This window comes from Sus scrofa, chromosome 3 (assembly GCF_054392235.1).
Source record: "Sus scrofa isolate SSC_HxYL_T2T_F1_AM1 chromosome 3, Sscrofa_HxYL_maternal_Yorkshire_Landrace_v2.0, whole genome shotgun sequence".
In the NCBI taxonomy this organism is placed as follows: domain Eukaryota; kingdom Metazoa; phylum Chordata; class Mammalia; order Artiodactyla; family Suidae; genus Sus; species Sus scrofa.
The window spans coordinates 8,309,489-8,334,455 of NC_139385.1; the positions used below are offsets into that span (position 1 = coordinate 8,309,489).

At 55.8% G+C, this 24,967-nt stretch overlaps 3 protein-coding genes and 2 long non-coding RNA genes across 8 annotated transcripts; 3 read left to right on the forward strand and 2 right to left on the reverse strand.

Annotated features, from left to right (window-relative positions):
* The first annotated feature begins 120 nt into the window (after positions 1–120).
* On the forward strand, positions 121–11,065 carry FBXO24 (F-box protein 24). Of its 3 annotated transcripts, none has more exon segments than NM_001445164.1 (10): positions 121–446; positions 2,639–2,737; positions 2,843–3,026; positions 4,237–4,475; positions 4,706–4,940; positions 6,017–6,175; positions 6,440–6,561; positions 6,806–6,937; positions 9,953–10,123; positions 10,457–11,065. In NM_001445164.1, coding segments are annotated over 10 exon segments (1,743 nt in total). In that variant the 5' UTR covers positions 121–407; the 3' UTR covers positions 10,820–11,065.
* LOC102160135 (uncharacterized) lies at positions 1,246–15,885 on the reverse strand. The gene is given in 3 exon segments (NR_201378.1): positions 1,246–3,000; positions 3,072–3,150; positions 15,742–15,885. It is a non-coding gene; the product is annotated as an uncharacterized LOC102160135 (long non-coding RNA).
* PCOLCE (procollagen C-endopeptidase enhancer) lies at positions 12,264–17,458 on the forward strand. Of its 2 annotated transcripts, XM_085015761.1 has the most exons (10): positions 12,293–12,471; positions 13,341–13,449; positions 13,889–14,147; positions 14,345–14,419; positions 15,038–15,162; positions 15,728–15,864; positions 16,176–16,447; positions 16,708–16,785; positions 16,917–17,087; positions 17,232–17,450. In XM_085015761.1, the coding sequence occupies exons 1-10, from the start codon at positions 12,377–12,379 to the stop codon at positions 17,396–17,398; spliced, it is 1,488 nt and encodes a 495-aa protein (XP_084871887.1). In that variant the 5' UTR covers positions 12,293–12,376; the 3' UTR covers positions 17,399–17,450. The 2 variants fall into 2 exon arrangements, with proteins under 2 accessions (NP_001432091.1, XP_084871887.1); NM_001445162.1 differs by lacking the exon at positions 14,345–14,419 and having other exon boundaries at positions 12,264–12,471; positions 17,232–17,458.
* A 657-nt stretch (positions 17,459–18,115) lies between these two features.
* LOC146404377 (uncharacterized) lies at positions 18,116–24,223 on the reverse strand. The gene is made up of 5 exons (XR_014840181.1): positions 24,065–24,223; positions 19,789–19,898; positions 19,369–19,601; positions 18,977–19,117; positions 18,116–18,322 (listed from the first exon to the last, which is right to left on the reverse strand). It is a non-coding gene; the product is annotated as an uncharacterized LOC146404377 (long non-coding RNA).
* Positions 20,445–22,528, forward strand: MOSPD3 (motile sperm domain containing 3; the record flags this gene model as incomplete). Its single annotated transcript, NM_001195356.1, is given in 5 exon segments — positions 20,445–20,704; positions 20,926–21,001; positions 21,230–21,459; positions 22,009–22,173; positions 22,295–22,528. Coding segments are annotated over 5 exon segments (708 nt in total). The 3' UTR covers positions 22,327–22,528.
* Positions 24,224–24,967: the final 744 nt, after the last annotated feature.

The window sequence follows — 24,967 nt, forward strand, 5'->3', positions numbered from 1 at the left end:
GAGGACCCGGCGGGCCAATCGCTGTCCCGGGACGCGTCGGAAGTGGCTAATCAGAACCCGCCGGGGGGGTGGGGACTCCGGCGCTGGAGTGAGGCGAGACACGGGAGGGGGACTAGAATGGAGCGCTCGCCAACGGCCGACGTTCCAGGCCGGCCCACCCCGCGCAGCCGCATCCAATCACAAATCTTAGGGGTGGAGATGGTCCAATCAGGTCCAGTCAGGAGGCGGGGACGCCGGCGCTCCACTTGAAATGATAGAGGCGGTGAAAAGCAAGGCCGTCTCTTTTTCCAACGAAGACAAATCGCAAGCCATACACAGGCGAGTGACTGTCGAGAAGGCCAATTAGATCCTCCAAAGGGAACCTGACCCGGCCTCTTCTCTGAGGGACGGCTCTATCTACCAATAGCATGGGCGAGAAGGCGGTCCCTTCACTAAGAAGGAGGCGGGTGAGCTAGAACTTTGAGACCGACGTAAAGAATGTGAGCGCTGCGTGTTGGGCAGGCTGGAAGGAGTAGAGGGACTGCAGTAGCGTGTGCGAGCTGGACATGTTAGGGAGCGAGCCTGCTGTGGTGGCAGCAGGCAGATTGTGGGTATAGGGGGAGCTGGAGGCAAGACGATATCTGAGGCCAGTGAACAGGGGGTCGTTGCAACCGCAGGGACCATGAATGTCATATCAGCTGCAGAGGCCGAGGCCCGGAGACAGTCTCCGGAGGCTGGGCGGACAGGCGGCTTCCCAGGGACCGGGGATGCCCAGCTCAACTCCTGGAGGGAGGGTTACGGGAGACCAGGAGATCCTCGAAAATAACCTCCCGATCTGCCCCCTTGCCCAAAGAAGTGCGCCTGGGCAAATTGTGATGATCAGACCTGGGGGCTTAGTCTAGAAGGGACCTCATCTAGAAGAGGACCGCCGTTTCACAAACGAGGAAAGTGAGACAGAGGGAAGAGCTGTCAAGAGCAAACAGCAAGTTATCGACAGCTCGTTCTAGAGGCCAGGCTTCCTTCCCCCTGCATCAACTTTTGCAGTGGGCTTTTTTCTGTTCGCATCCTCTTCTTTGTCTCCCGAAGTGAAACTGAGTGGATAAAGGGGACCCAAATACAAGAGGAAGTTACCGATTCTTGCTCCGTCCACGGAGAGTCTTAACATCCTGTTAAGTGGCATAAGAACCCAATATAGTCCATTTAATTGGTTAATAGCTACCTAGCCACAAATAGCTCAAGGTTCTTTCCCATAAGTCACATCTCAGATGCTGACATTCCAGAACATTTATTGAGTTATTAAAATTCCATCCCAGGTGTCCCAAACTAGCTGTTTACTAGGCCCCCTGAATAAGGGAGTTTGATTGGCTGGCTGACAGTCTGTTCACCAGCAGAGTAAACGAATGAGTCTATAGTACTGTGCAGCTGAGGGCTGGTTGTCCAGGCCTGGATTCCTTGGAGTTCCGGGAAGATCCAGATATTCCTTGGTTGGATTGGTGCAGATCCTCTGCCCCCACAGGGATAGACACAGGCCCCACTCCTGCTGTTTCTCATCCGTGTCCCCCACCTGTCCCCTAAGACTAAGTGAACACCTTAGACTCTGGGAGAAATCCTACGCTTTCAGAGTAAACCTGTCCCTTCCTTCCACCTAATAGGCTGCCCTTTCTATGTGCAGTCATGTTATTGTCCCTGGAAAACTGTCCGCCTTTGGATGTGTTTCATGAGGCTGGAAAGCATGAGCTCAGTTGTACCCACTTTCATCTCATGTGTGCTTTCATGAGATAGGTGCTCTAGTTAGCAGGGTCACCTTCCCCCTCACCTGTCAAACTGAGTTTAAACTTTTTTTTTTTTTTTGAGTTTATATCTTTGAGGTAAAGATCCCGTGGAGGCTCTGGCCTGCTGAGATGTGAAGAATTCACCAGGGTATCTCTACAGAATTAGTGCTAAAAAGGCATCAAGTGGAAAAACTTCCCACTACTCCCTGAAAGGCCTCATCTACCAGTAGTTCAGACTTTATTTCTCCTGTCACATGCATATTCCCTAAGCCACTGGGTGGCTAGAACTGCACTTGAACCAAGGAGCTAAGAGAGAAAATCCCGGGCAAGGTTGGGGAAAATAGGTCACAGTGGCTGGGTGGTGAGGTCACAGAGAGGTTTGTCTACCCCAGACTCCATGCGGGAGGGGCCTAGGAGGCAGAGGGGCCCCAGAGGTCCCCCAAGCCCAGGCAGGGGACATGGTGTGGGAAAGGCAGCAGGGACGGGGGCCAGGGAGCAGAGTACGAGGGGCCAAGGGGCCCGGAGAGATGAGGGCAGGAGCAGGGAGGGGGCAGTCAGGATGGTGAGGAGAAGCCGGAGACGGAAGCTGCAAAAGTTCACCGGGCTGTGCGGACGGGAGGGGCTCAGGGTGAGGGGGGGAAGGCGAGGGAAGGGCAGCAAGTCGGCAGCCAGAGGGCAGGGGAGGGACCGCTTGGAGAAGTCGGACCAGGAACCAGGTGGATGGGGAGGGGCGACCCTTGGATCTAGAGAGGAAAGATGGGAGGATATGACAGCACAGAGCTGGAAGTCAGAGCTGTGAACCCCCAAGATAGTGGTGAACAGAGAAAACGGAGACAGAGAGGCCTGACCCTCAGGGAAGCCCTGTGCGCGCCCTTCTCCTTGGGTAGGTGAAGTGGAGCTGCCCTTCGTGTGGCCCAGAGCCTGGGGGTGAAGAGAAGAAGGGGAGAGGAAACCCTATTTCTGTTCAGTTGTTTCCCCCAGAGCTGGTGAGTCTTTTTTTGGGGTGGGGGGGGCTTGGTGCTAAGACTAAAGGACTGGGGGCCAGATGACTGAGGGGCCCCCACGACCCCTGCTTCTGCCCCTGCCCCCAGGTGGAGCACATCGTCTCCTTCCTCCCAGTCAGAGATGTGGTCGCTCTCAGCCAGACCTGCCACTACTTCCATGAAGTGTGCGACGCTGAGGGCGTGTGGAGACGCATCTGTCGCCGGCTCAGTCCTCGTCTTCGAGAGCAGGGTTCCGGGGTCCGGCCCTGGAAGAGAGCTGCCATTCTGAACTGTACACCTTCCCCAGAATCTCTAGTTGTCTCTGCCTCTGTCCTACCTTATTCCGGGATCCCTCCTGCTCCATAAAGTTGCCAGATGATCTTAGTCTTCCCGCCAACCTTCCAGGGCTCCCTTCTCTGGAAGGAATGCATTAGATTTAAACACACCCCATCAAGGACTTCCTCCAAGTCTCTAGGTCCGCTCTCAGACACATCACCCAGAGCCGCCACTGCCATGCCGTTACCATGCCCCGTCCCCTGCCATATTCAAACTCTTCCAAATCTAACCTTGAGATATTCTCACCTCCCCAGACCTACAGTTTTCACTCCCCTAAACCAGGATTTTCCAACTTTGTCAAGATTACAATTTTGGGCCAAGTAACTCTTTGACGTGAGGGGCTGGAGTTCCCATTGTGGCTCAGCAGGTTAAGAACCCGACTAGTATCCATGAGGATGCGGGTTTGATCCCTGGCTTCGCTCAGTGGTTGAAGGACCCGGCGTTGCCATGAGTTGTGGTGTAGGTCACAGACGTGGCTCGGATCCCGTGTTGCCGTGGCTGTGGTGCAGGCCGGCAGCTGCAACTCGGATTCAACCCCTAGCCTGGGAACCCCCATAAGGCTGCAGATGCGGCCTTAAGAAGCAAAAGAAGAAATGAGGGGCTGTCCTTTGCATCGTAGGATGTTTAGCAACATTGCTGGCCTCTGCCCACTAGATACCGGTAGCACCTTCCCCAGGTGTGACAGCCAGTGTCCCATGAGGGACAGAAATCATCCCTGGGTTGAGAAATATGCTCTAACCCCCTTCCCCTCCCAGGAAGCCCCTATCCAATCTTTCTCTCTCACATGAAGGGAGATCCAGATGCCAGATCCAGAGCTAGCGGTGAGGGAGGGGTGCTGGCCTCTCCCAGTCATTCCTTTCCTCGCCTCTTTCTGCTTGTCTACAAATTCCTACATTTCCTTTGATGTCTCCGATGCAAGTTTGGACAAAGAAGTGCTCACTTAGAAGCACAGATAGGGCCCTGGGCTGAGGTGGGACAGAGAACTAAAGTTCAGACACGGGGCATCATTGCAGGCATCTTATAAGCTTTCCACATGCCCTTTGGAAGGGGTCTGTTCCCCCGAGCCTGGGGCTGGGAAGGAACTAAGCACCTCAGCATCTGAGAAATCTAGCTTGCCCAAGCTCTGACTCATCTCCCTTCAACCTCCCTCTCCTTCCCTCCTCCAGACACGAAGGGCCTGTATTTCCAGGCATTCGGAGGCCGCCGCCGCTGTCTCAGCAAGAGTGTAGCCCCCTTGCTGGCCCATGGCTACCGCCGCTTCTTGCCCACCAAGGACCATATCTTCATTCTTGACTACGCGGGGACCCTCTTCTTCCTCAAAAATGCCCTGGTCTCCTCCACCCTAGGCCAGATCCAGTGGAAGCGGGCCTGCCGCTATGTTGTGCTGTGTCGCGGAGCCAAGGATGTGAGTAGCAGGTCTCCAACCACCGAGACCCCACCTCTCTTCCCGGTACCAAGGGCCCACACCAGTCCTGAGGCGTCATCCTCAGGAGAGCCGCCCTCCCTGACCAGGAACGGGAAACCAAGCCTGCATTTCCCATGCCAAGTATCTCACCTCCCACACCAGGATCCAGCTGCCCCGGCCTCATCCACTGCAGGGCCCCGGATCCCGGATCCCTTTGTCTTTTCCTACAGTTTGCCTCGGACCCAAGATGTGACACCGTTTACCGTAAATACCTCTACGTGTTGGCCACTCGGGAGCAGCCGGGAGTGGTGGGCTCGACCGGCAGCCGGACCTGCGACTGTGTCGAGGTCTACCTGCAGTCCAGTGGGCAGCGGGTCTTCAAGATGACCTTCCACCACTCCATGAGCTTCAAACAGATTGTGCTGGTTGGTCAGGAGACCCAGCGGGCTCTGCTGCTCCTCACAGGTGAGGCTGGGAGCAGGGGTTTGCAAATTGTTTGCTGCAGATTTCCCAGAACCTGCTGCAGGGGGTGGGGAGGGACGCCTCTCACACAGGAATCTGTGTGCCACCTCGTCCTGGACTCGGACCAAGGCACTCTGCTTTTGTTTTTCTCCTGGTCCAAGAGTCTACATCGCGTGTCATAGGAATAAAGGGCCCTGCTGCAAAAAATAGTTGGGAATCCACTGTTCTAGTGAATGCCTGACTTTTTTTCTTTTGTCTTTTTAGGGCCAAACCCGCGGCATATGGAGGATCCCAGCGAGGGGTCCAATCAGAGCTGTAGCCACTGGCCTACACCACAGCCACAGCAACACGGGATCCGAGCCGCATCTGCAACCTACACCACGCTCATGGCGACGCGGGATCCATAACCCACTGCACGAGGTCAGGGATCAAACCCACAACCTCATGGTTCCTAGTCAGATACATTTCCGCTGTGCCACGACGGGAACTCCCTGGTTTTTTTTTTGTTTTTTTTTTTTTTTTTTTTTGTGCCATGCCCACAGCATGCGGAAGTTCCTGGGCCAGGGATCGAACCCATGCCACAGCAGTGAAAACGCTGGATCCTTTAACCACTAGGCCAGCAGGGAATTCTGAACGCCTGGGTTTTAAAATGCTAATTTCCCCAACCTCCCTGCCAGGCACTGTACTTTATACCCAAAACTTTCTCAGTGTTCCTCCTACTTGACCGCACTCTCAAGTCTGAGAGCTTCTGGTCTCAGGACCTTCTGCTGAGCAGGGCCCTGAATCCCCAGAGGGCCTTCTTCCCAACACTCAAACTGGATCCAGCTGCTAGGTTTTCTCTCCACTCTTCGCTCACACTGAGGTCCCCTGGTTGATTTGTGGGGGTGGTGAGGGCTGGAGTCTGGGGAACCTGAGGTCCCTCTTTCCTTATTTCATCTCTACCCTTTTTCTTCCAAGCCCACTCCAGGGCAGTAAATGTCTCGTCCTGTGTGGCTTAGGGATTCTCTTGGGCAGTTCATGTGGATATTGGAGGGTCCCCCCCAACACGCAATTGTCTGCTTCCCCGCCCCCTCCCCCAGAGGAAGGAAAGATCTACTCTTTGGTAGTGAATGAAACCCAGCTGGACCAGCCACGCTCCTACACAGTCCAGCTGGCCCTGAGGAAGGTGTCCCGCTGCCTCCCGCACCTGCGCGTGGCCTGCATGGCTTCCAACCAGAGCAGTACTCTCTACATCACAGGTAAGAACCACCTCCCTTCTTCTCCAGACCCCAACCTCAGGCAGACCGTCCAGATAGACACCCTCCCTCGACCTTGTTCCAGCTCTCTGGGGAACCCTGAGGGCATCCTAGAAAAACATGTGTTTAGGTTCCCAGACCCCATAGCTGGTGCATTTCTAGTGGGTGTGAGACTCCCCACATCTTGCCTCTTCCATCCCAGGTAGGGCCTTATCTCTAGGAAATGGGTGCCCAAAGCTGCTGAGCTGAGGGCTCCCGACCCCCCAGACCAGGGGGGAGTGTATTTTGAGGTGCATACCCCAGGGGTGTATCGTGATCTCTTTGGGACCCTTCAAGCCTTTGACCCCCTGGACCAGCAGATGCCGCTGGCGCTCTCACTGCCTGCCAAGGTAGGATCCTGGAGGGGCGGGGCAGACCAGAGGGGGCGGGGCCTTAGGGACTGAAAGGCACCCAAGGTCTGACATATGAGCAGGAATCAAAAGATGGATCAGGGAGGGACAGGGGACCCAGGGAGGAGGGTGACTTAGAGGGCAAGACCGAAAGAAAGCCATCGGCTGGGGATGGCAGGTTAGCAGCTCAGAGTTCCTCCCGAGACAACTGAAGGCCCACCTCCCCTTCTGTCTTACCTCCTAGATCCTATTCTGTGCTCTTGGTTACAATCACCTTGGCCTGGTGGATGAATTTGGCCGAATCTTTATGCAGGGAAATAACAGATATGGGCAGCTGGGCACAGGGGACAAAATGGACCGAGGGGAACCCACACAGGTGAGACTGCCTCCCAGCTACTCTCATCCTCACCCCCTTCCTCTAATTCACTAACCTCTGAATCTCTCCATTTTCCCAATTTCCATATAATCCACTTTCTACTCCCCAGAAATTAGGCCAACCAGTATGTAATGCCTGCGATACTGTTGCGTGTCTGACCCAGGGTTGGAACCAGGAGGTGTGTTCTGTGTGGTGTGGCGCTGTCAGTTCAGGAGGAGTTTAGTGAAGCGGGGACAGGTGGGTGGGCTGAGGTAACTAGAGGAGGTGAGATGGGAGCAGGGCCTAGTGCATTCGATAGGATTTGGGTGGGTGCAGGAGAAGGCATTCTGTGTGATGACGATGCGACAGAGCTTACATGTGCCTGGGACAGTGGCAGGGTGTATGTTTGGAAATTGGTAGCTACGAGGTGATGTGGGTGGTTGCGAGTCTACAGAAGTGTGGATTTGGGAAAGTGTCCTTGCAGGTTCCCAAGCAGGCCCTGAATGATTGAGAACAGGTTACCTGGCTAGAGGGCCCATGGGGAGTCTGTTGATTGACACCAAGCACTTGAGATAAGGGCCTGGGGCTGGAATGATGTTAGCGAAAACAGAAAGGAACGGATTGGTGAAGTGTTTCCAACGAAAATGAAGAGCCTTGGAGTTCCCGTCTTGGCTCAGTGGTTAACGAACGCAACTAGCATCCATGAGGACGCAGGCTCAGAGCCCGAGTTGCTGTGGCTGCGACGTAGGCCGGCAGATGAAGCTCCGATTTAACCCCTAACCTGGGAACCTCCATGTGCTGCTGGTGCGGCCCTAAATGACTAAAAAAAAAAAAAAGAAGAGCCTCTGCAAGCTGATGAGATACGAGGACAGTGAGCTAGACCAGAGGTGGCTCTATGGCCCATAAACATGGGGGTTGGAAAGGAATGCTGGTTTGAGGAAAGAATGTGAATGTGGACTTTCCTGCAGGGAGAGTAAACCATTAGAGTAGAAAGTAGCTGGATTCCAAGCTGGAACAAGGTTAAAAGCAACAAAAGGAGAGACAGAGGAGCAAAGCTTGGGGGCAGATTTTGCCATTGTGGGCAGAGGGAGTGCGAGCTGACTCAGAGACAGAGACACACCCTCAGAGGCCAGATCCCAGAAGCCCCAGGCACAGGAAGGTTCACACAGGAGGGGTGACATGGTGACAGTGATAATGTAGGAACATACTCACTGACATGAAAAGGTGGTTGAGTCGTATTTCTAAGTAAAAAAAAAAAAAATCATAAAAAATTTCATGAAATGGCTTATACAGCACAATCCCATTTCTGTTTAAAACATACCCCTTGGGGAGTTCCTGTCGTGGCTCAGTGGTTAACGAATCCGACTAGGAACCATGAGGTTGCGGGTTCGATCCCTGGCCTCGCTCAGTGGGTTAAGGATCCGGCATTGCCGTGAGCTGTGGTGTAGGTCACAGATATGGCTCAGATCCCGCATTGCTGTGGCTCTGGCATAGGCGAGTGGCTACAGCTCTGATTAGACCCCTAGCTGGGAACCTCCATATGCTGTGGATGTGGCCCTAAAAAAGACAAAATACCAAATATATATATATATATGTGTGTGTGTGTGTGTGTATATATATGTGTGTGTGTGTGTGTGTGTGTGTGTGTGTGTGTATATGTGTGTGTGTGTGTGTATACATATATATATATATAAAATTATATATACCCTTGGGAGTTCCCACTGTGGCTCATAAGGTTAGAGACCCAATGTTGTCTCTGTGAGGATGCAGGTTCAGGATTGGGCGTTGCAGTATAGGTCAAAGATGCAGCTTCGATCTGGTGTGGCTGTGGCTGCAGTGAAGGCTGCAGCTGCAACCCCAATTCAACCTCTGGCCTGGGGATTTCAATATGCCACAGGTGCGGCCATAAAAAAAATTTTTTTTTAAATATATGTGTGTGTGTGTGTGTGTGTGTGTGTGTGTGTGTGTGTGTGTGTGTATACCCTTTGTTGGGAGTTCCCTGAGGTCTAGTGGTTAGGACTTGGTGCTTTCATCACTGCGGCCAGGGTTCAATCTCTGGGCTGAAATCCCACATCAAGCCGCTGCACAATACAGCCAAAAAAGACAAAAACAAAAACAAAACTACTTACCTGTATAAGTCTGTATAAGCAACAGTGAGGAGGACTCTCCAGCCAGATGTTAATAGTGCATGGGGGGGGGCTTCCAGTGATTTTGGGGAAAAAAATTATAGTTGATTTACATTCCAATGATTTTTCAATTAGTTTTGGCTTGCCAATATTTTATAATTTTCCTATAACGCCCATAAATGATTTATCTATACGTCTTCAAAATTAAAGCGCTCACAGTCTCAGGAGCAACGTGCAAGAGAGGCTCTGGGATTTGGCTGCTGGGAGGTCAAGTGCCTTTGGAGAGCTGTCATAGCATAGGAGAGAGAAAAACCAGATCACAGAAGGTTCAGGCAAGACTGGCTGTGGTGAGAACAAGAATGTGGCCCATCTCTGATCACCTAGCCAGCCCTGCTGCCTAAAAGGCAGAGGAAGGAGCAGCAGGAATCAGGTGGAAAATCAGGTTTTTCCAAAACAGGGTGGCCATTTCGAAAGATAATGTTATGACTAACTAACAGCGACGCTAGGAGGGAAGGAAGGCAGGTCCTTAGAGAGGAGCGCTCTTCCTCCCCAAGGCTGGCAGGCAGGATGAGACAGTGATGGGCAGAGGCATGGGGGTGAGACGAGGGAGCAGAGAGCAGGCCCTGGCCTCAGGCAAGAAGCCTGTCTTCCAGGGAGAAAGAGGAGGGACCCAGAGCCGCGCACGCACGTCGTCAGCCTGTGGCTACAGGGGAACAGAGGAGGAGAGACTGCTGCCAGTCTGCAGTCAGCAGGGCAGACCTCGTAGGGGAGGGGGGTGTATTTCAGGTCCCAGTTCCTGCCCCTCTAGCTTCCCAAGATTCTGCCCTGAGTCCTTCTGTCACTCTTGTCCAACCTGGGCCCCTGGTCCCTTGGGGTTCCCTGCTTAGCGACCCTGGCCCTGTGTCCTCAGGTACATTATCTGCAACGCCCCATCGCCCTGTGGTGTGGCCTCAACCATTCCCTGGTGCTGAGCCAGGGCTCAGACTTCAGCAAGGAGCTGCTGGGCTGTGGCTGTGGGGCCGGAGGCCGCCTCCCTGGCTGGCCTAAGGGGAGTGCCTCCTTCGTCAAGCTCCACGTCAAGGTCAGAGCCAGGTCGCCCAGGTGGGCAGCCAGGGAGGGACGGAGCAATAGGGCCAGGTAGCCCCCAGGGCTGTAGCTGGGCCCCCCACAGGGACCCAGGGGCCCCGTTTCCCAGCACCACCCACCTCCCTTTCCTGCCACGTACTGGGGCTCCTGGCTCCCTCCCTGAGCTGACCCTGCTGGCCCTCTCTGACCTCACACAACCTTGCGGCTCAGCCAGCCAGCTGCCTTGCTGGCTCAGGAGGGCTGGTCCGAGAGGGAGGAACGCAACAGCTGGGCTTCCTGGGAGCCCCTGGTCAAGGCCCCACTCAGCCATGCCCGTCTCTCCTCCAAGGTCCCTCTGTGTGCCTGCTCCCTCTGCTCTACCAGAGAGTGCCTCTACATGCTGTCCAGCCATGACATTGGGCACCAGCCTGCCTACCGGGACCTACCAGCCAGCAGGGTGCTGGGGACCGCCGAGCCCAGCCTGGGGGCCGGAGCACCCCAGGACCCTGGGGGCGCGGCCCGGGCCTGTGAGGAGTACCTCAGCCAGATCCACAGTTGCCCCACGTTGCAGGACCGCATGGAGAAGATGAAGGAGATCGTGGGCTGGATGCCCCTGATGGCTGCACAGAAGGATTTCTTCTGGGAGGCCCTGGACATGCTGCAGAGGGCTGCCGGAGGGGTTGGCCAAGGCCCCCCGACCCCCGAGAGCTGACCACCCGCCTCCTAGTCTCACCCCTGGAGGGAGAGTCCGGCCCTGGGCCAGGGGCGAAGGAGAGGTGGAGCGGGGGACAGTGTGTGCGCGTGGGGAGGGGACGCGGGGGGTGGGGCCTGCTAGCCACGCCAGGGTGGGCAGGGAACTGTTTTGTAAAATGTTCAGGGGCTGCCCAGGAGGGGCCCCCAACCTGACTATCATGGACAAAAGATTTGATGGACAAATAGAATAAAAGGCTGAAGCAAGGCCCGGTTTGGAAGCCTGGGGCCTGGGAGGAACACGGGGCAGGGGGTGGCAGATCTGCCACGCCGGGCTCGGTGGACGAGGAAGGGCAGGACCGTGGACAGGCAGGCGGGCGGAACAGATGCAGCAGCTTGAGCCGTCAGTTGCTACAGAACCGCCAGCACCTGGATCCTTCAGCTTCCTTTCCCCTCCAAGCCAAGCCCGAGACCCGACGCCCCACCCTCTGGGACGAGACCTGGTTCCCCGCCTCACCCCACCCCCGCCTCCGTGGGTCCTCCACCCACCAGACGCAAGAAGCCGCTGCCTTCTGACCAGAAAGCTTCCTACCCACCTCCCTTCTTCTCTATGAAGTCAACCCCCTGCTCTCTCCTCCTCCTATTTACCTTCCAGTCCAGATCTAATCTTTCTCTCTCTCTCTCTTTTTTTTTTTTTTTTGTCTTTTTGCCATTTCTTGGGCCACTCCTGCAACACATGGAGGTTCCCAGGCTAGGGGTCTAATCAGAGCTATAGCTGCTGGCCTATGCCAGAGCCACAGCAATGCGGGATCCGAGCCATGTCTGCAATCCTTAACCCACTGAGCAAGGCCAGGGATCAAACCCACAACGTCATGGTTCCTAGTCGGATTTGCTAACCACTGAGCCACGACGGGAACTCCTTACTTCCTTTCCACTCCATCCTCCTCTTCATCAACAGGGAACACACACCTTTTATTTATGTACTAAGGCTCCGTGCCCCACACCCACACCTCCAAATGTTTGGGAGAGAAGAAGGGTGAGCAGAAGTCTCTCTCTGTGGAGCAGACAGTAGAAATTTGAAGTGGAAAATAAACTGGAGCTGGGGGTGGTCAGGAAGAGGGTAAGTAATTAGAGGTTGGGTGTCCAGGGAAGGGCTTCCTCTGGGTACTGAGAAGTGGGAATGGGGAGAATCATGGGTGGGCTGGAGAGTCCTTGGGAAAGACCAGAGGCTGAGTTGGAAGGATGCTTGGGCACTGGACAGAGCGGGCTTCCAGATGACATTTCTGGATTGCCTGGCCGAGGCCGAGAGCCTGATGCTCCCTCTGCCCTTTGTTGCTCCACCCCCTCCTAGGTCAGTATTTACGTGTCCTGGACCTAGAGAGGCCCCTGGACTCGCCACTGTCCCGGCTCTACGCTCCCCGTCCCGCCTTCCCCGCCGCCCGCCCCACTGGCCAGTCCCCACGCCCACACGCCCGAGGCTGCCTCATCTGGCACTGATTATCCCTGCCGCTGCCGCTGCCGCTGCTCAACTCAGCTGCTGCCTCTGTCTTGAGGACCCCAGCGCCTCTCCCCCCCGACCATGCTGCCTGCTGCCACCGCCTCCCTCTTGGGGCCCCTCCTCACTGCCTGGGCTCTGCTGCCTTTTGCCCAGGGCCAGACCCCCAACTACACCAGGTAGGTCTCTTGGCACCTTGCAGACAGCTTGAGTCAGTTTCAAATCTCCGATTCTGGGGGTGGGGGTGGGGGGGTGGGGATATGCCTGTGTATCTTGCAGATTCTTTTGCTAACATAACAACCCCCCCACCTCCCAGAGCCCCCACCCTCCTTGGGTCCCCAAGTCCTCCCTCCCTGCTGCAAGACCATTGTCTCCTGCAGGTCACCACTGCTCCCCATTCCTCTAACCTCCGTCTTCTGACCTCTGAGTCTCCCCATCTATCCAGACCCTTGGCCCCCCATGGAACCTGAGAACACCAAGACCTTGAACTTGCCTGGATTCCAGGAGGGAATTAGAGATGGGGAATGGGGTTGGGGAAGAGGGGCCTGTGAGGGGGAGACCTGGAAATCAGACACTCAGATATTTAGCTGGCACAGGAGCAGGGCAAAGGTTGGGAGCTCAGGGAGCCCAGTCTCCAGGTTCAATCTGAGGGCCCTCGCTGCTGCTTCTCCCTCATCTCCCCGCCCCCTACTCCCACCCCCCCCTTCGCCTCGTGGCTCTGTCCACATCTGGAAGTAGTTAGGCGGCTCCTGTCCCTGACTGCCAAGCAGGGCGAGGGGGGAGAATGAGGAAGGGGGGCCGAGGAGGATTCCGGGAATTCCTGTTGGGTGGGGGTGGGGACTCCGAAGGGCTGGAGGGACAGCCAAGTTGCTGGCCCCACTTTTTCCTGATCCTCGGCCGGAGTATTTCCTCCTCCAGTCCCGTCCCGGCTGCGGAGGCGCCCCAGATCCCTTGGGCCTTTCTCCCTCCTTGGCCTCTCCATCCTCATTCCCCTCTCCCGGTCTCCCCACTGCTCCCCCACATGGTTGACCTCTCTTCTGTTCTCCAGACCTGTGTTCCTGTGTGGAGGGGATGTGACCGGGGAGTCGGGTTACCTGGCAAGTGAGGGTTTCCCTAACCTCTACCCCCCCAATAAGGAGTGCATCTGGACAATAACGGTGAGAAGGCCCCCCGGCCACTGCCCCCTGGTCAAAGTCCTGTCAAGGTCTCCCGGGTGGCCAAAGGCCTGACTGCAGAGGGAACCCCACTCCCCTCCCCAGAAGCACAACCACCTCTCCCTGGGGAAGTCCAAGCTCCCCGCCTCTGGTCAGTGATGGCATCAGTGATGGCATCCGAGCCGGTAGTAACACGCGTCAAGTATCCTCACACCTTCCCTCAGAGGCTGCATCTCCATTCCAAACTTCACGCCCGCCGCTCTAGTCTCTCCACAGACCTCGGGTCTCGTCCCCTGCCCAAGCCCTCCACTCCACACCCTGATGGGGTCCCCTCCCCCTTAGGCCCAATTTCTATAGAAACTGCTTGGGGAAAGGGACGTGCCCTCGGCCCAGTCGTGCTGGGCCTGACTTTGCGGGTCCCCATCCCTGTCCCCACCATCAGGTCCCTGAGAGCCAGACTGTGTCCCTCTCCTTCCGAGTCTTTGACCTGGAGCTGCACCCCTCCTGCCGGTACGATGCTCTGGAGGTCTTTGCCGGGTCTGGAACCTCGGGTCAGCGGCTCGGACGCTTCTGCGGAACCTTCCGGCCGGCGCCCTTAGTCGCCCCTGGCAACCAGGTGACCCTGAGGATGACATCGGACGAGGGCACGGGAGGACGAGGCTTCCTGCTCTGGTACAGCGGGCGGGCCACCTCCGGCACTGGTGAGACCTCCCTCACCTCCGCCTTCCCCCTCTCCTGGCCCCGCCCCCGGCGCAGGCCCCACCCCGCCTTAACCTCCACCCCAAGAGCCTGGAGCCCCCATTGCCTCCCTTACCCTTTTTCCTCACTAACTGCCCCTTCAGTCCCTCCTCCCCGTCTTCTCTCCCCTTCCTCCCGCTCCCACCCACCCCTCTTCCAGGCCCCCCCCCAGGCGCAAGGCGGAAATGGGTCACCGACCCGCGGGTGGAATGGGCGGCCTGGGGTTACTGGGACGGTGAGTAACTGCCCGCCCCCGTCCGCAATCGGGCTCCCTCAGACGGGCGCGAGGGGGCACTCCAGGCTGGGGGACTAGGTTCCCCCGACCCGGAGCCCCCTACACCCAGCCCGGGGCTCCCGATTGCGGTCCCATCACCCCCTCCTGGCGGCAGAAGTCTCCCGTTAAGTGTTTAAGGCAGGGACTTCTCCAAAGGGGCCTCGGGGGCTGTGCCCCAATTTGAGGGCACCCTCACAACACGAGGACTCGCCAGCCTCGAAAGAGACTTTGCTGCCGGGCCGGGGAGATGGGATCTCCCAGGGGAAGAGAAGCGATGTGGCCTCGGGTCAGGGGGAGGGGCAAGAAGGGAGCGTGCCCAGTCAATTCCTCTTCCCCCTCCCCCCCCCACCCCGTCCGGCTGGGTGCCTGGCGGTGCAAGACCTTATCCGCTGCGGTCCAAGACCTCCTGGAGCCCCGCTCCTCCGAGCCCCATCTCTGCTAACCTTACCTCCCCTCCTCCCCGTCTTCTCGAGACCCAGACATCTGAGCTTTCTGCACGGGCTCCCAGTCTAGAGCTCTCCTCCAGCTGACCGAGGGTCTCCACTGCCCCCCACCCCCACTCCTCTCTCCCCTCCCCAGAGCACCAATTTTGCGGGGGGCGGCTGGAGAAGGCCCAGGGAACCCTGACCACGCCCAACTGGCCCGAGTCCGATTACCCCCCGGGCATCAGCTGTTCCTGGCACATCATCGCGCCCCCGGACCAGGTACTGACCCCCTGCTCGGGCTGCCCCCGGGGATCCAGGCGGCGTTCTCCAGCATGCAGCCTGCAAAGACTTACTGAACGTCTACTATGTCCCGAGCACTGAGCTTGACATAGTGGGGAGCAAAACCAGACCCAGACCTGCTTTCACCCAAACAAAAATTGTAAAATCACAACTGTGAGGAGAGCCTTACGAGAGCGAGGTACCCAATGCCGACATATATACTGACTGGTGTGTGTGTGGGTGTGGGTGTGGGTGTGGTGTGGTGTGTGTGTAGGTGGTGGTGGTGGAGGAGATGGATTCTAGCTAGGTTCGTTCCTTGAGAATGAGCCCGGATTTGACCTTGCGGACTACGGCGACCGACGCCACTGCAGGGCTTCCGTGGATGTGTGTGTTCCTCAGAGCTGTGGTTTGAATGCATTAAGAGGAGAGCACGAAGGGACGTGGGAGAAGAGAGAGGAGACCACCGCAAACTTCCGGGAGGCGGAGGCGGGGTGGAGGTGAGAACTCCGCGCCCTTGGCCGCCCGGGGTCCCGCCGCGCAGCCTCCGCCTCTGCCCCGCCGCCAGGTGATCTCACTGACCTTCGGGAAGTTTGATCTGGAGCCCGACTCCTACTGCCGCTACGACTCGGTCAGCGTGTTCAACGGAGCCGTGAGCGACGACGCCAAGCGACTGGGGAAGTTCTGCGGCGACAAGGCCCCAGGGTGAGGGGGCGGGACCTGGGTGGGCGTCCCCGCGGCTCCGCCGCCGCAGGTGCGGGAGGGGCGGGGCTTAGCCGAAGACTCGGGACACGAACCTGGCTGCCCGGAACGGGTGGGCGGAGCAGAGAGCGGGCCCGGCGGATATCGAGGCTTGGCGCCTGCCAGGGGTCCGCGATCTAAAGGCGAGCGGCGCTTGCGAAATCGGGAAGCTAAGGCAGCCAACCCAGGGGCAGAGGTTAAAAGGCCACCGGCCCGGTTAGGGGGCACGAGGCGCTGCCCGCCTGACGCCTCCCCCACTGCCCCTCCGCCCGCAGCCCCATCTCCTCCGAAGGGAACGAGCTCCTCGTCCAATTCGTCTCGGACCTCAGCGTCACGGCCGACGGCTTCTCGGCCTCCTACAGGACCCTGCCGCGGGGCGCCACCGAGAAAGCGCCAGCCCAGAGCCCGGGGGAGGACGCCCGGCCAAGTCCCCCGCTCCTCGGCCCAGGCCCCAAGCCCGGAGCCGGGCCCAAAGTCAAGCCTGAACTCCCACCTGAGGAGAAACCGAAGGCCGCGCCCAAGGCGGAGGCAACTCCGGCGGGCTCCGGTGAGTCTGAAAAGGGATAGGAAGCGGAGGCCGACAGAAGGACCTGTATCTTTCTGCGCCCTTTCATTCCTTGTCCATTCACACAGCACTCACTGGTGCCATCTCTGTGCTAATGGCTGATACTGAGTCCTGCGACCCCAAACAGGATCGCATTCTGAACAAGTTCGAAGCAATGCTTTTGTGGGGATGGTGGTCCTTCCTACCTGCTGGGTAGGTCACCCTCCACGAACTCCACAGACAATGCCCCCCCTCCCCACCAGATGGACCCAGTGTCCCCTGCCCAAAGCAGTGCCGAAGGACAGGCACGTTGCAGAGCAACTTCTGTAACAGCAACCTGGGTAAGAAGCCCCATACCCCAGCTCTGCCCTTCCAACACCTGTAACCTCCCTTCCTGACCCCCAAGTTCCCCCCTCCTTCTGGTTCCAATCCTGTCCTCCTGTCTCCACACCTCTCCCTTTATCTTCCTCAGTGGTGACGGCAACAGTGAAGTCCATGGTTCGGGGCCCTGGGGAGGGCCTCACAGTCACCGTCAGTCTCATTGGTGTTTACAAAACCGGAGGCCTGGACCTGCCCTCTCCACCCACTGACACTTCCCTGAAGTTTTATGCACCCTGCAAGCAGTGTCCCCCCATGAAGAAAGGTAATGGAGATGTGGGGAAATGTAGAGGAGGACTTAGCCTCATGAAAATGACAGAGGTGACAACATCTGAGGTGCTGGGATGAGGAGGCACATCTGTAAGGTCTCTGTTACATGAACTCTCAATCCCTCCCTCCCTCTCCCTAGGAACCAGTTATCTGATGATGGGCCAGGTGGACGAGAACAGAGGTCCCATCCTTCCTCCAGAGAGCTTCGTGGTTCTCTACCGGCCCAACCAGGACCAGATCCTCACCAACCTCGCCAAGAGGAGGTGCCCTTCCCAGCCTGTTCAGGCTGCTGAGTCCCAGGCCTGAGCCCTAGGCACCCCTTTCTTATCCAAATAAATGTTTCTTGACTGAAGAAGGAGCCACATCTCCATGTCTGTGGTTTTAGTGCTCATCTTGGAGCGGATCTGTTTTCACTCATTAAACTGCACAGAGAGAAGTTCCCATTGTGGCTCAGTGGGTTAAGAACCCAACTACTATCCATGAGGATGCAGGTTCAATCCCTGGCTCAGTGGGTTAAGGATCTGGTGTTACTGCAAGCTGGAGTGTAGGTTGTAGATGTGGTTCAGATCCAGCAGATTTGGCATTGCTGTAGGGCCACAGCTGCAGCTCCAGTTCGACCCCTTGCCTGGGAACTTCCATATGCTGCAGGTGCAGCCCTAAAAGGACAGGAAAAAAAAAAAAAAAAAAAAAACCTCCACAGTTACCATACAGAAGAATGTAAGTCAAATCTTGTCACCCCTTTGCTCAAAATCCTCCCATATTCCTAACACACACATACAAACACACAAAAATGGTAACTATGCAAAGGTAATGGATATGTAAATTAGCTTGATAATCTTCTCACAATGTATACATATATCAAAACATCAAATTGTACACCTTAAATTATACAATTTTTGGAGTTCCCTGGTGGCTCAGCAAGTTAATTATCCGGCATTGTCACTGCTGTTGCTGTGGTCATTGCTGTGGTGATGGTTCAATCCCTGGCCCTGGATACACATACATACACACACGTACACAGAATTTTTATGTTAAGGATATCTAGTTTTTTTTTTAGTTGTTTTATTTAGGAAGGGCTGTTCCTTTTTTTTTTTTTTTTGAAGCAGGGGGGCCACACCCACGGCACATGGAGGTTCCCTGGCTAGGAGTCCAATCAGAGCTCTTGCTGCCAACCTACACCACAGCCAGAGCAATGCCTGAACTGAGCCGCATCTGCGACCTACACCACAGCTCACAGCAAGAAGGGATCGAACCCGCAACCTCATGGTTCCTAGTCGGATTCGTTTCCGCTGCGCCACGACAGGAACTCCTAAATAAAGTTTTTCGTGGCACAGCGGAAACGAATCCGGTGGCTACAGCTCCAATTAGACCCCTAGCCTGGGAACCTCCCTATGCCATGGGTGCAGCCCTAAAAAAAAAGACAAAGACAAAAACAAAAAACAAAAACTCGGAGTTCTCCTCGTGGCACAGGGGAAAATTAATCCGACTAGGAACCATGAGGTTGCGGGTTCGATCCCTGGCCTTGCTCAGTGGGTTAACCATCTGGCGTTCCGTGAGCTGTGGTGTAGGTCGCAGTCCCGGCTTGGATCTGGCGTTGCTGTGGCTCTGGCGTAGGCCGGCAGCAACAGCTCCGATTAGACCCCTAACCAGGGAAACCCCATATGCCGCGGGTGCGGCCCTAAAAAGGACAAAAGAGACAAAATAAAATAAATAAAATAACAAGAAAACTCTCCCATAGTTTCCCATCAGTCTGTCTTACCGTGGGCCCTAAGGCTCTAGGTGATCAGCATCCCTCCTTCCACCTCATCTCAACGCTGAGTACTGTCTCCCTTAAAACCTCTGTTCCAGCCATACTGGTTCCTTGACCATTTCTATCTAGTACACATTTACTTCCGGCGTTTGCCTTTGCAGTTCCATCTGGAATTCTCTTCCACAGACATGTGTCGTGCTTCCAAACTTCAATCAGACCTCTGCTCAAGCTCATCCTAGTCACTCATTCATTGTTCACTCCACATGTTTTAGGTGCTGAAAATAAAACAAAACAAAGTCCCTACTGTTGTAGAGAGCAAGGTACATTCTACAGGAGCAGCGATAAACTAAAACATGCTATCAAGTAGCTCTATGAGTGCTGTGAAGAAAACAAAAGCGTGACAAAAGGACAGGCAAAGGGAGATTCTACATTTGATAGGGCGCTCAGAGAAGGGTTTCAGATAAGATAACTTTGTTTTGCTCCACTGCTGCTAACCAAAGGTGTGGCCTGGGGCAAGATTCTTCACCTTGTTGAAGCTGTTTCCTCCTCTGCGAAGGGAGTTGAAGATTCGGTGGGATGACGTAAGTAGCAAGGCTGACTCTTAATTCAGCAAGTAGCAAATATAAGTGATTTCCGAGTGAGTTCCGTGCAGGAAGGAATCAGAAGAACCTTGGGCTGAGATCCCAGTCCAACTGGGAGCTACTTCCAACTAGTTCTGTAGCAAACGGTTTTTGTTGCTGCGAAGGCTTCTAGGAGGACCTGGGATAGTAGAGAAAGAGGGCTCTCTCGTGGGAGGTAAATTCTAGTGATTCGGACGGGCTCAGAGTGGGGAGAAGGAACAAAGACCCATTCCCAGCCCCGCCCGGGTCCCCACCCCCGCTTATGCCAGGGTTAGCATTCTAGAGACGCTCGTAAAGTTTTACGTCACTAGGATGAAGCCAATCACCTCTTTACGTGCACCGATGGGCGCACTTACGGCTGAAACCAGGCGGCGCTGGCCAATGACAGAGCCCGTACGGCGGAAGAGTGAAACGGTCTCTCCGGAAGATGGCAGCCCTAGTACAGCCAAAAGCTGATTGGCAGGTGCTGTGACCAGAAGGCGAGCTTCATAGCAAGAGCGGCCATTCGGAGGCGGAAGTCCGAATAAGCGTCGGCTTGAGCTCAGGGAGGGGTCGGAGGCACAAATACAGGTCTCGGGAAAACAGAAGACGGAAAGGACAGCCCCGGAAGAGGCGGCTGCGGCAAGTAGAGTCTTGGGGGGGCAGACTGGGCAAGTGCCCAGGGACGCCCGGAAGGGGCGGGGCATGCTGCAGAGTGGGGCGGGGCTTATGGAGATCAGGAACCCGGACTGAAGACAAGGGCCCCGGCAGGGAGCTGGGAGGGGCAGGGTTTACGAGGTGGGCGTGACCCTCGAGGTAGAGCTTGGGGGCGGGGCCTAAGGGGACCCAAGGCAGAGCTGGAGAGGGGAAGGGTTTGGGGGGGCTGGGCCTGTCTTCTGGGGCCTCATCTAGCGGGATTCCGAGGCGGCGGCAGCATCAGTCCAGGCCCTGCCCTACGGTCTCATCCCGTTCCGTTTCACCCCTCTCGCCCCTCAGCTCTATCCTCCAGGCCCGTCCCCTGAACTCTGCCCTCGGATGTTCCACCGCCCAGAGCTTGCATGCGCCGTGGGGCGCCCCAGGACCAGGAGCTGGTGGGTTCGGGGGCTCCTGGGCGGGGGTCCCGGGGCGCCCCTGCTCCCTCGGGACCTGTTGTCCCGGTCCTCGTCTTTCCCCCGGATCTAGTATTCAGGGCGGACCAGCGGAGCGGCCCCCGGCAGTTGCTGACCCTCTATAACCCCACGGGAGCAGTGCTTCGCTTCCGAGGTGAAGGGGATGGGCGTCTCGCGCTAGGATCTGGGGACTGGCAGAAGAAAATTGGGGAGCTGTATGGATTGAGCAGTCAGATGAGTACGGTCGTATGTCCAGCCTAGGCAGAATGGATGATCGGAGGTGGGGGGGCGGGGTAGGAGGCAAAGGCGCTCCATGGGCGGGGCTTGTACAGGGTCCCTGAAGCAATAATCATTCTCTGTGCTTTCTTCCTCCAGTTCTGTGCACAGCACCTGCCAAATACACAGTGTTTGACGCGGAAGGATATGTGAAGCCTCAATCCTGCATTGACATGTGAGTTGGGAGGGGAGGGGTCGAGAGGCTGATGAAAGCCAGGGGTTGCTGCCAGAATAGTTCTCTGATTTACTGTGCTTTGGCCTTAGGTCCCAGACCTTGTCCTCTTCAATCTGTTTTACCCACCCCTCTGTCTGCGTCCCTAAGGGAAAGTTTCCTGGGAGGGTGGGGCCTGGATCCACTTGGATCACGGCCCCTCAATGGGCCTCTCTCCTTTCTTGAGACCAGTGTGATTCGCCACGTGGCCCCCAATCCCAGCCACTATGACGTCCAGGACCGCTTCCGCATTGAGCTGTCTGAGGAAGGAACAGAGGGCCGAGTGGTGGGGCGCAAGGACATCACCTCAGTTCTGAGGGCCCCAACGTACCCCCCTGAGCTTCAGGGACAGCCTGACCCAACGCCCCACCCAGGGCCCCCTTCCTGGACCGCTCCACCCTCGGCCCAACACTTCCCAGAGAGTGAGTTTGGGGATGGGAATTCTGAGAGTTCTGTAGGGAGGGAGGACCTAGCATGATCTTAGAGATGAGCTCAGTTGGAGGTGAAGAGGCCTCCGGTTCAGTCTTTTGCTTTTTGGTGGAAACCTACCTAGGAGTTGAGATTTTACATCAGGTTGGTTTCTGGCTTCCACTGAGGGGGAAAAAATGTTTCCCTTAGCTCTGACTTCAGTACTTCCCATCATGTATCAGCCAAGTTCAGTTCAATAAGAAGCGTAGGTTGAGCAACTCCTGCCGTCCCAAGTTGTGTATGTGTGGGAGACAGGGGTCTCTGCCCGATAGACCAGTAAGCAGGGCCAGTATTCAAGACAGAGTGAAGAGAGAGGAAGAATGATGAGGGACCAAAGGGGAGAGGGTGTCTTGTGGCTGTGGGGACAGAGGCTCCAGGGAGGAGAGGACACTTCCAGTGTCCAACGAAAAGTAGGTACACCTTCCATCTTCAGCCTCCTCCCTGTAGGACCTTGGGCTGGGCAGGAGTGCGGGCTGGAGCGTCTGACAGGCCTTGTTTCCCAGACCCCCACCCGCAACTGGCCACCAGCTCCTTCCTCCTCTTCTTGCTGATGGGCATCGTCTCGGTGGCCTTCCTGCTGCTCCCGCTCCAGGATGAACTTGGCAGCCAGCTGCCCCCAATCTTGCACGTCTCCCTGGGACAGAAGTTGGTGGCAGCCTACGTCTTGGGTGAGCACAGTGGTGGTGGTAGAGGATGTGGGCCCAGAGAGGGGGAGCCGGGACTGGAAAGGGGGCCTCCAGGGCCCCCGGCTGCATATACGACCTTGCTCTTTTGTTCTCCCCTCTCCAGGCCTCCTGACCATGGTGTTCCTCCGGATCTGAGCTCCCTGCTCCACCTCCACCACCCCCCTCCCCGGGCAGGGACGTGGACGTGGACATGAGACAGCCACTGTGATGCTCATAACCCTGCCGCCACGCCTGCTTCCTTCTTCCTCCCTCCTGCCCATCCCCCCACCCCTACACAGACAAAACCCAGGGATTTGTATTCATTTCCAAGTTGAATAAAATAAATTTGTAAAGTTGAGCTAAGACGTTTAGGGAACAGTCCCCTTTCTTTCCACTTTTTTTCCTCCAGTTCTTCCTACCCACTGGGGACCTGGCACCTGGGGCCGTGAAGAGGCCCAGTGAAGAACTGGGTGCTAGGCCTTGTGCTGCCCCAGAAGAACAGTGTACCTTGAGCAAGTCATTTCATTTCTCTTGAGCTTCAGTTTCTGCTTCTAAAATGAGGGAATTGGGGAGTTCCCACTGTGGCACAATGGGATTGGGACAAAGTTTCCATCCCTGGCCCACCACAGTGGGTTAAGGATCCGGCGTTTAGGTCACAGCTGTGGCTTGCATCAGATCCCCGGCCCAGGAACTCTTTATGCCAAAGGGTGGCATACATGCATAAATTGATTGATTAATTAATTAAGGGAACTGGGAAAGTTGATTCTTAATATTTGCCCTTAGCCCTATCCTAGGGATTAGGTCCTATCCCTAAGGAACCCACCTAAGCTAAAAAGAAACAAACAAAAATAGCATCTAATCATACCTGCTGCAGAACTCAGGTCTCACCATCTTGAGCCATCAGAGCCTCTTGCCAGGGTTGCTGGAGGCTTCCCATCCCCAGAATCCTAGTCTGCCTTTTCGCCCCTTTATCTGCTATTATGTTGCCTCCTCCTTTGACTTCGACCCCTGTGGGTCAGAAGCACTAAGGTCCTTGCCAAGATGGGGGAGAAAGAGCCCTGCCCGACATGACCTCAGCCTAACCAGGCAGGAGACATTTAGGCAAAGGAAAAGAACAGGATTCTTGAAAGGCAGGCTTCCGGCCCTCCTTCAGATGCAAGGCTAGGCGGGAGGAAAGGAGGAGGGGCAGCCAGTGACACTGGCAGATTGTTGATTGGGAACAAGACAACATGAAGACAGACTCAGTCTGTTATGCTGCTGGAAGGTTATCAGTTGTTCCAGTTTTACTTTGGGGGCCTTGGGAACCGCCTCCCTGCCCTGAGTCCTGTCCTTCCCACAGCCAGAGCTGGTGCAAATGGGGTGTGGGCCCAATCATGAGCAGAGAATGGCTCTGTAGCCTGTGTCTAGGATAGGGCGCTCACCGTGGCCCAGCAAACCCCTCACCAATTGCAAGTGTATGAATGATAACCACTCACACTGGGCTGGCTCTGCCCAGGACTCCAAGAAGGCATTTAAGATAGCACACGTTAATGATCTTGCTGGTATTTGCTGAGAAAAGGCCTCTCGTTGTCTGTGGGATCAGGAGACTTTCTGAGGCAAAGCTATGAAGGGGTGACAGGGGCTTCAAACACAGACTTTTTTGGGGGGTGGGGTCTGCACCTCGTGGCATGTGGAAGTTCCAGGGCCACAGCAGCAACCCCAGGCACAGCAGTGACAACACCAGATCCTGAACTCACTGTGCCACCAGGGAACTCTGGGACAGACTGTTTTTAAGTAAATTTCTTAGAAAACAATACTGAGTTGGCGGTAGTTGGAGGAGGTGGGTATTAGGTTCCTGTGGCTTCTGTAACGGTTTTTCACAAACTAGTGACTTAACCCAAATTAATTCTCTTACCATTCTGGGGATCCAGAGTCCAAAATGAGTCTTCTGGGGATAAAATCAGGGTGTCAGCGTGGCTGGTTCCTTCTGGAGGCACCTGGGGAAAATGTTTCCTTGAACTTCTCAGCTTCTAGAGGCCATCTGCGTTCCTTAGGTGGTGACCCCTTCCTGCATCTTTAAAGCCAAGAGTGGAAACAACAAACGATCATTGTTTTAAGTCACACACACACACACACACACACACACACACACACACGGGGAACTCCCTTGTGGCACAGCAGGTAACCTAGTATTGTCACTGCAGCAGCTTGGGTAGCTGCTATGGTGCCAGTTCAATCCCTAGCCTGGGAACTTCTATATGCCTCAGGCATGGCCAAAAAAAATATTTCAGGAGTTTCAGTTGTGGCTCAGCAGTGAATGAACCCCAACTGGCACCCAGGGTTTGAACCCTGGCCTCACTTAGTGGGTTAAGGATCCAGCATTGCTGTGAGCTGTGGTGTAATCTGAAGATGCGGCTCAGATCCCGCGTTGCTGTGGCTGTGGTGTAGGCTCCCGTCTGTAGCTCTGATTCAACCCTTGGCCTGGGAACTTCCATATGCTGCGTGTGCAGCCCTAAAAAGACAAACAAACAAACGAAAACAAACAAAAAAAAAGCACAAATTAGAAGTTCCCATTGTGGATCAGCGGGTTAACCCAACTAGTATCCATGAAGATTTGGGTCCTATCCCTGGGCTTGTTCAGTGGGTTAATGGATCCAGCGTTGCCACAAGCTGTGGTATAGGTCACAGACATGGCTGGGATCTGGTGTTGGTGTAGCTGTGGTGTAGGCTGGCAGCTGCAGCTCTGATTTGACCAATAGCCTGGGAATTTCTACATGCTGCACGTGCAGCCCTAAAAACAAACAAAACACCAACAACA

Coding starts and splice junctions, on each gene's coding strand:
- FBXO24 (XM_021086233.2), top strand. CDS start 2,149: ATGCGGGAGGGGCCTAGGAGGCAGAGGGGCCCCAGAGGTCCCCCAAGC. Junction 6,562..6,805: donor CGCTCTCACTGCCTGCCAAG/GTAGGATCCTGG, acceptor CTTACCTCCTAG/ATCCTATTCTGTGCTCTTGG. Junction 10,124..10,456: donor TCGTCAAGCTCCACGTCAAG/GTCAGAGCCAGG, acceptor CTCTCCTCCAAG/GTCCCTCTGTGTGCCTGCTC.
- PCOLCE (XM_085015761.1), top strand. CDS start 12,377: ATGCTGCCTGCTGCCACCGCCTCCCTCTTGGGGCCCCTCCTCACTGCC. Junction 15,865..16,175: donor TGCGGCGACAAGGCCCCAGG/GTGAGGGGGCGG, acceptor CTCCGCCCGCAG/CCCCATCTCCTCCGAAGGGA. Junction 17,088..17,231: donor GTGTCCCCCCATGAAGAAAG/GTAATGGAGATG, acceptor CCCTCTCCCTAG/GAACCAGTTATCTGATGATG.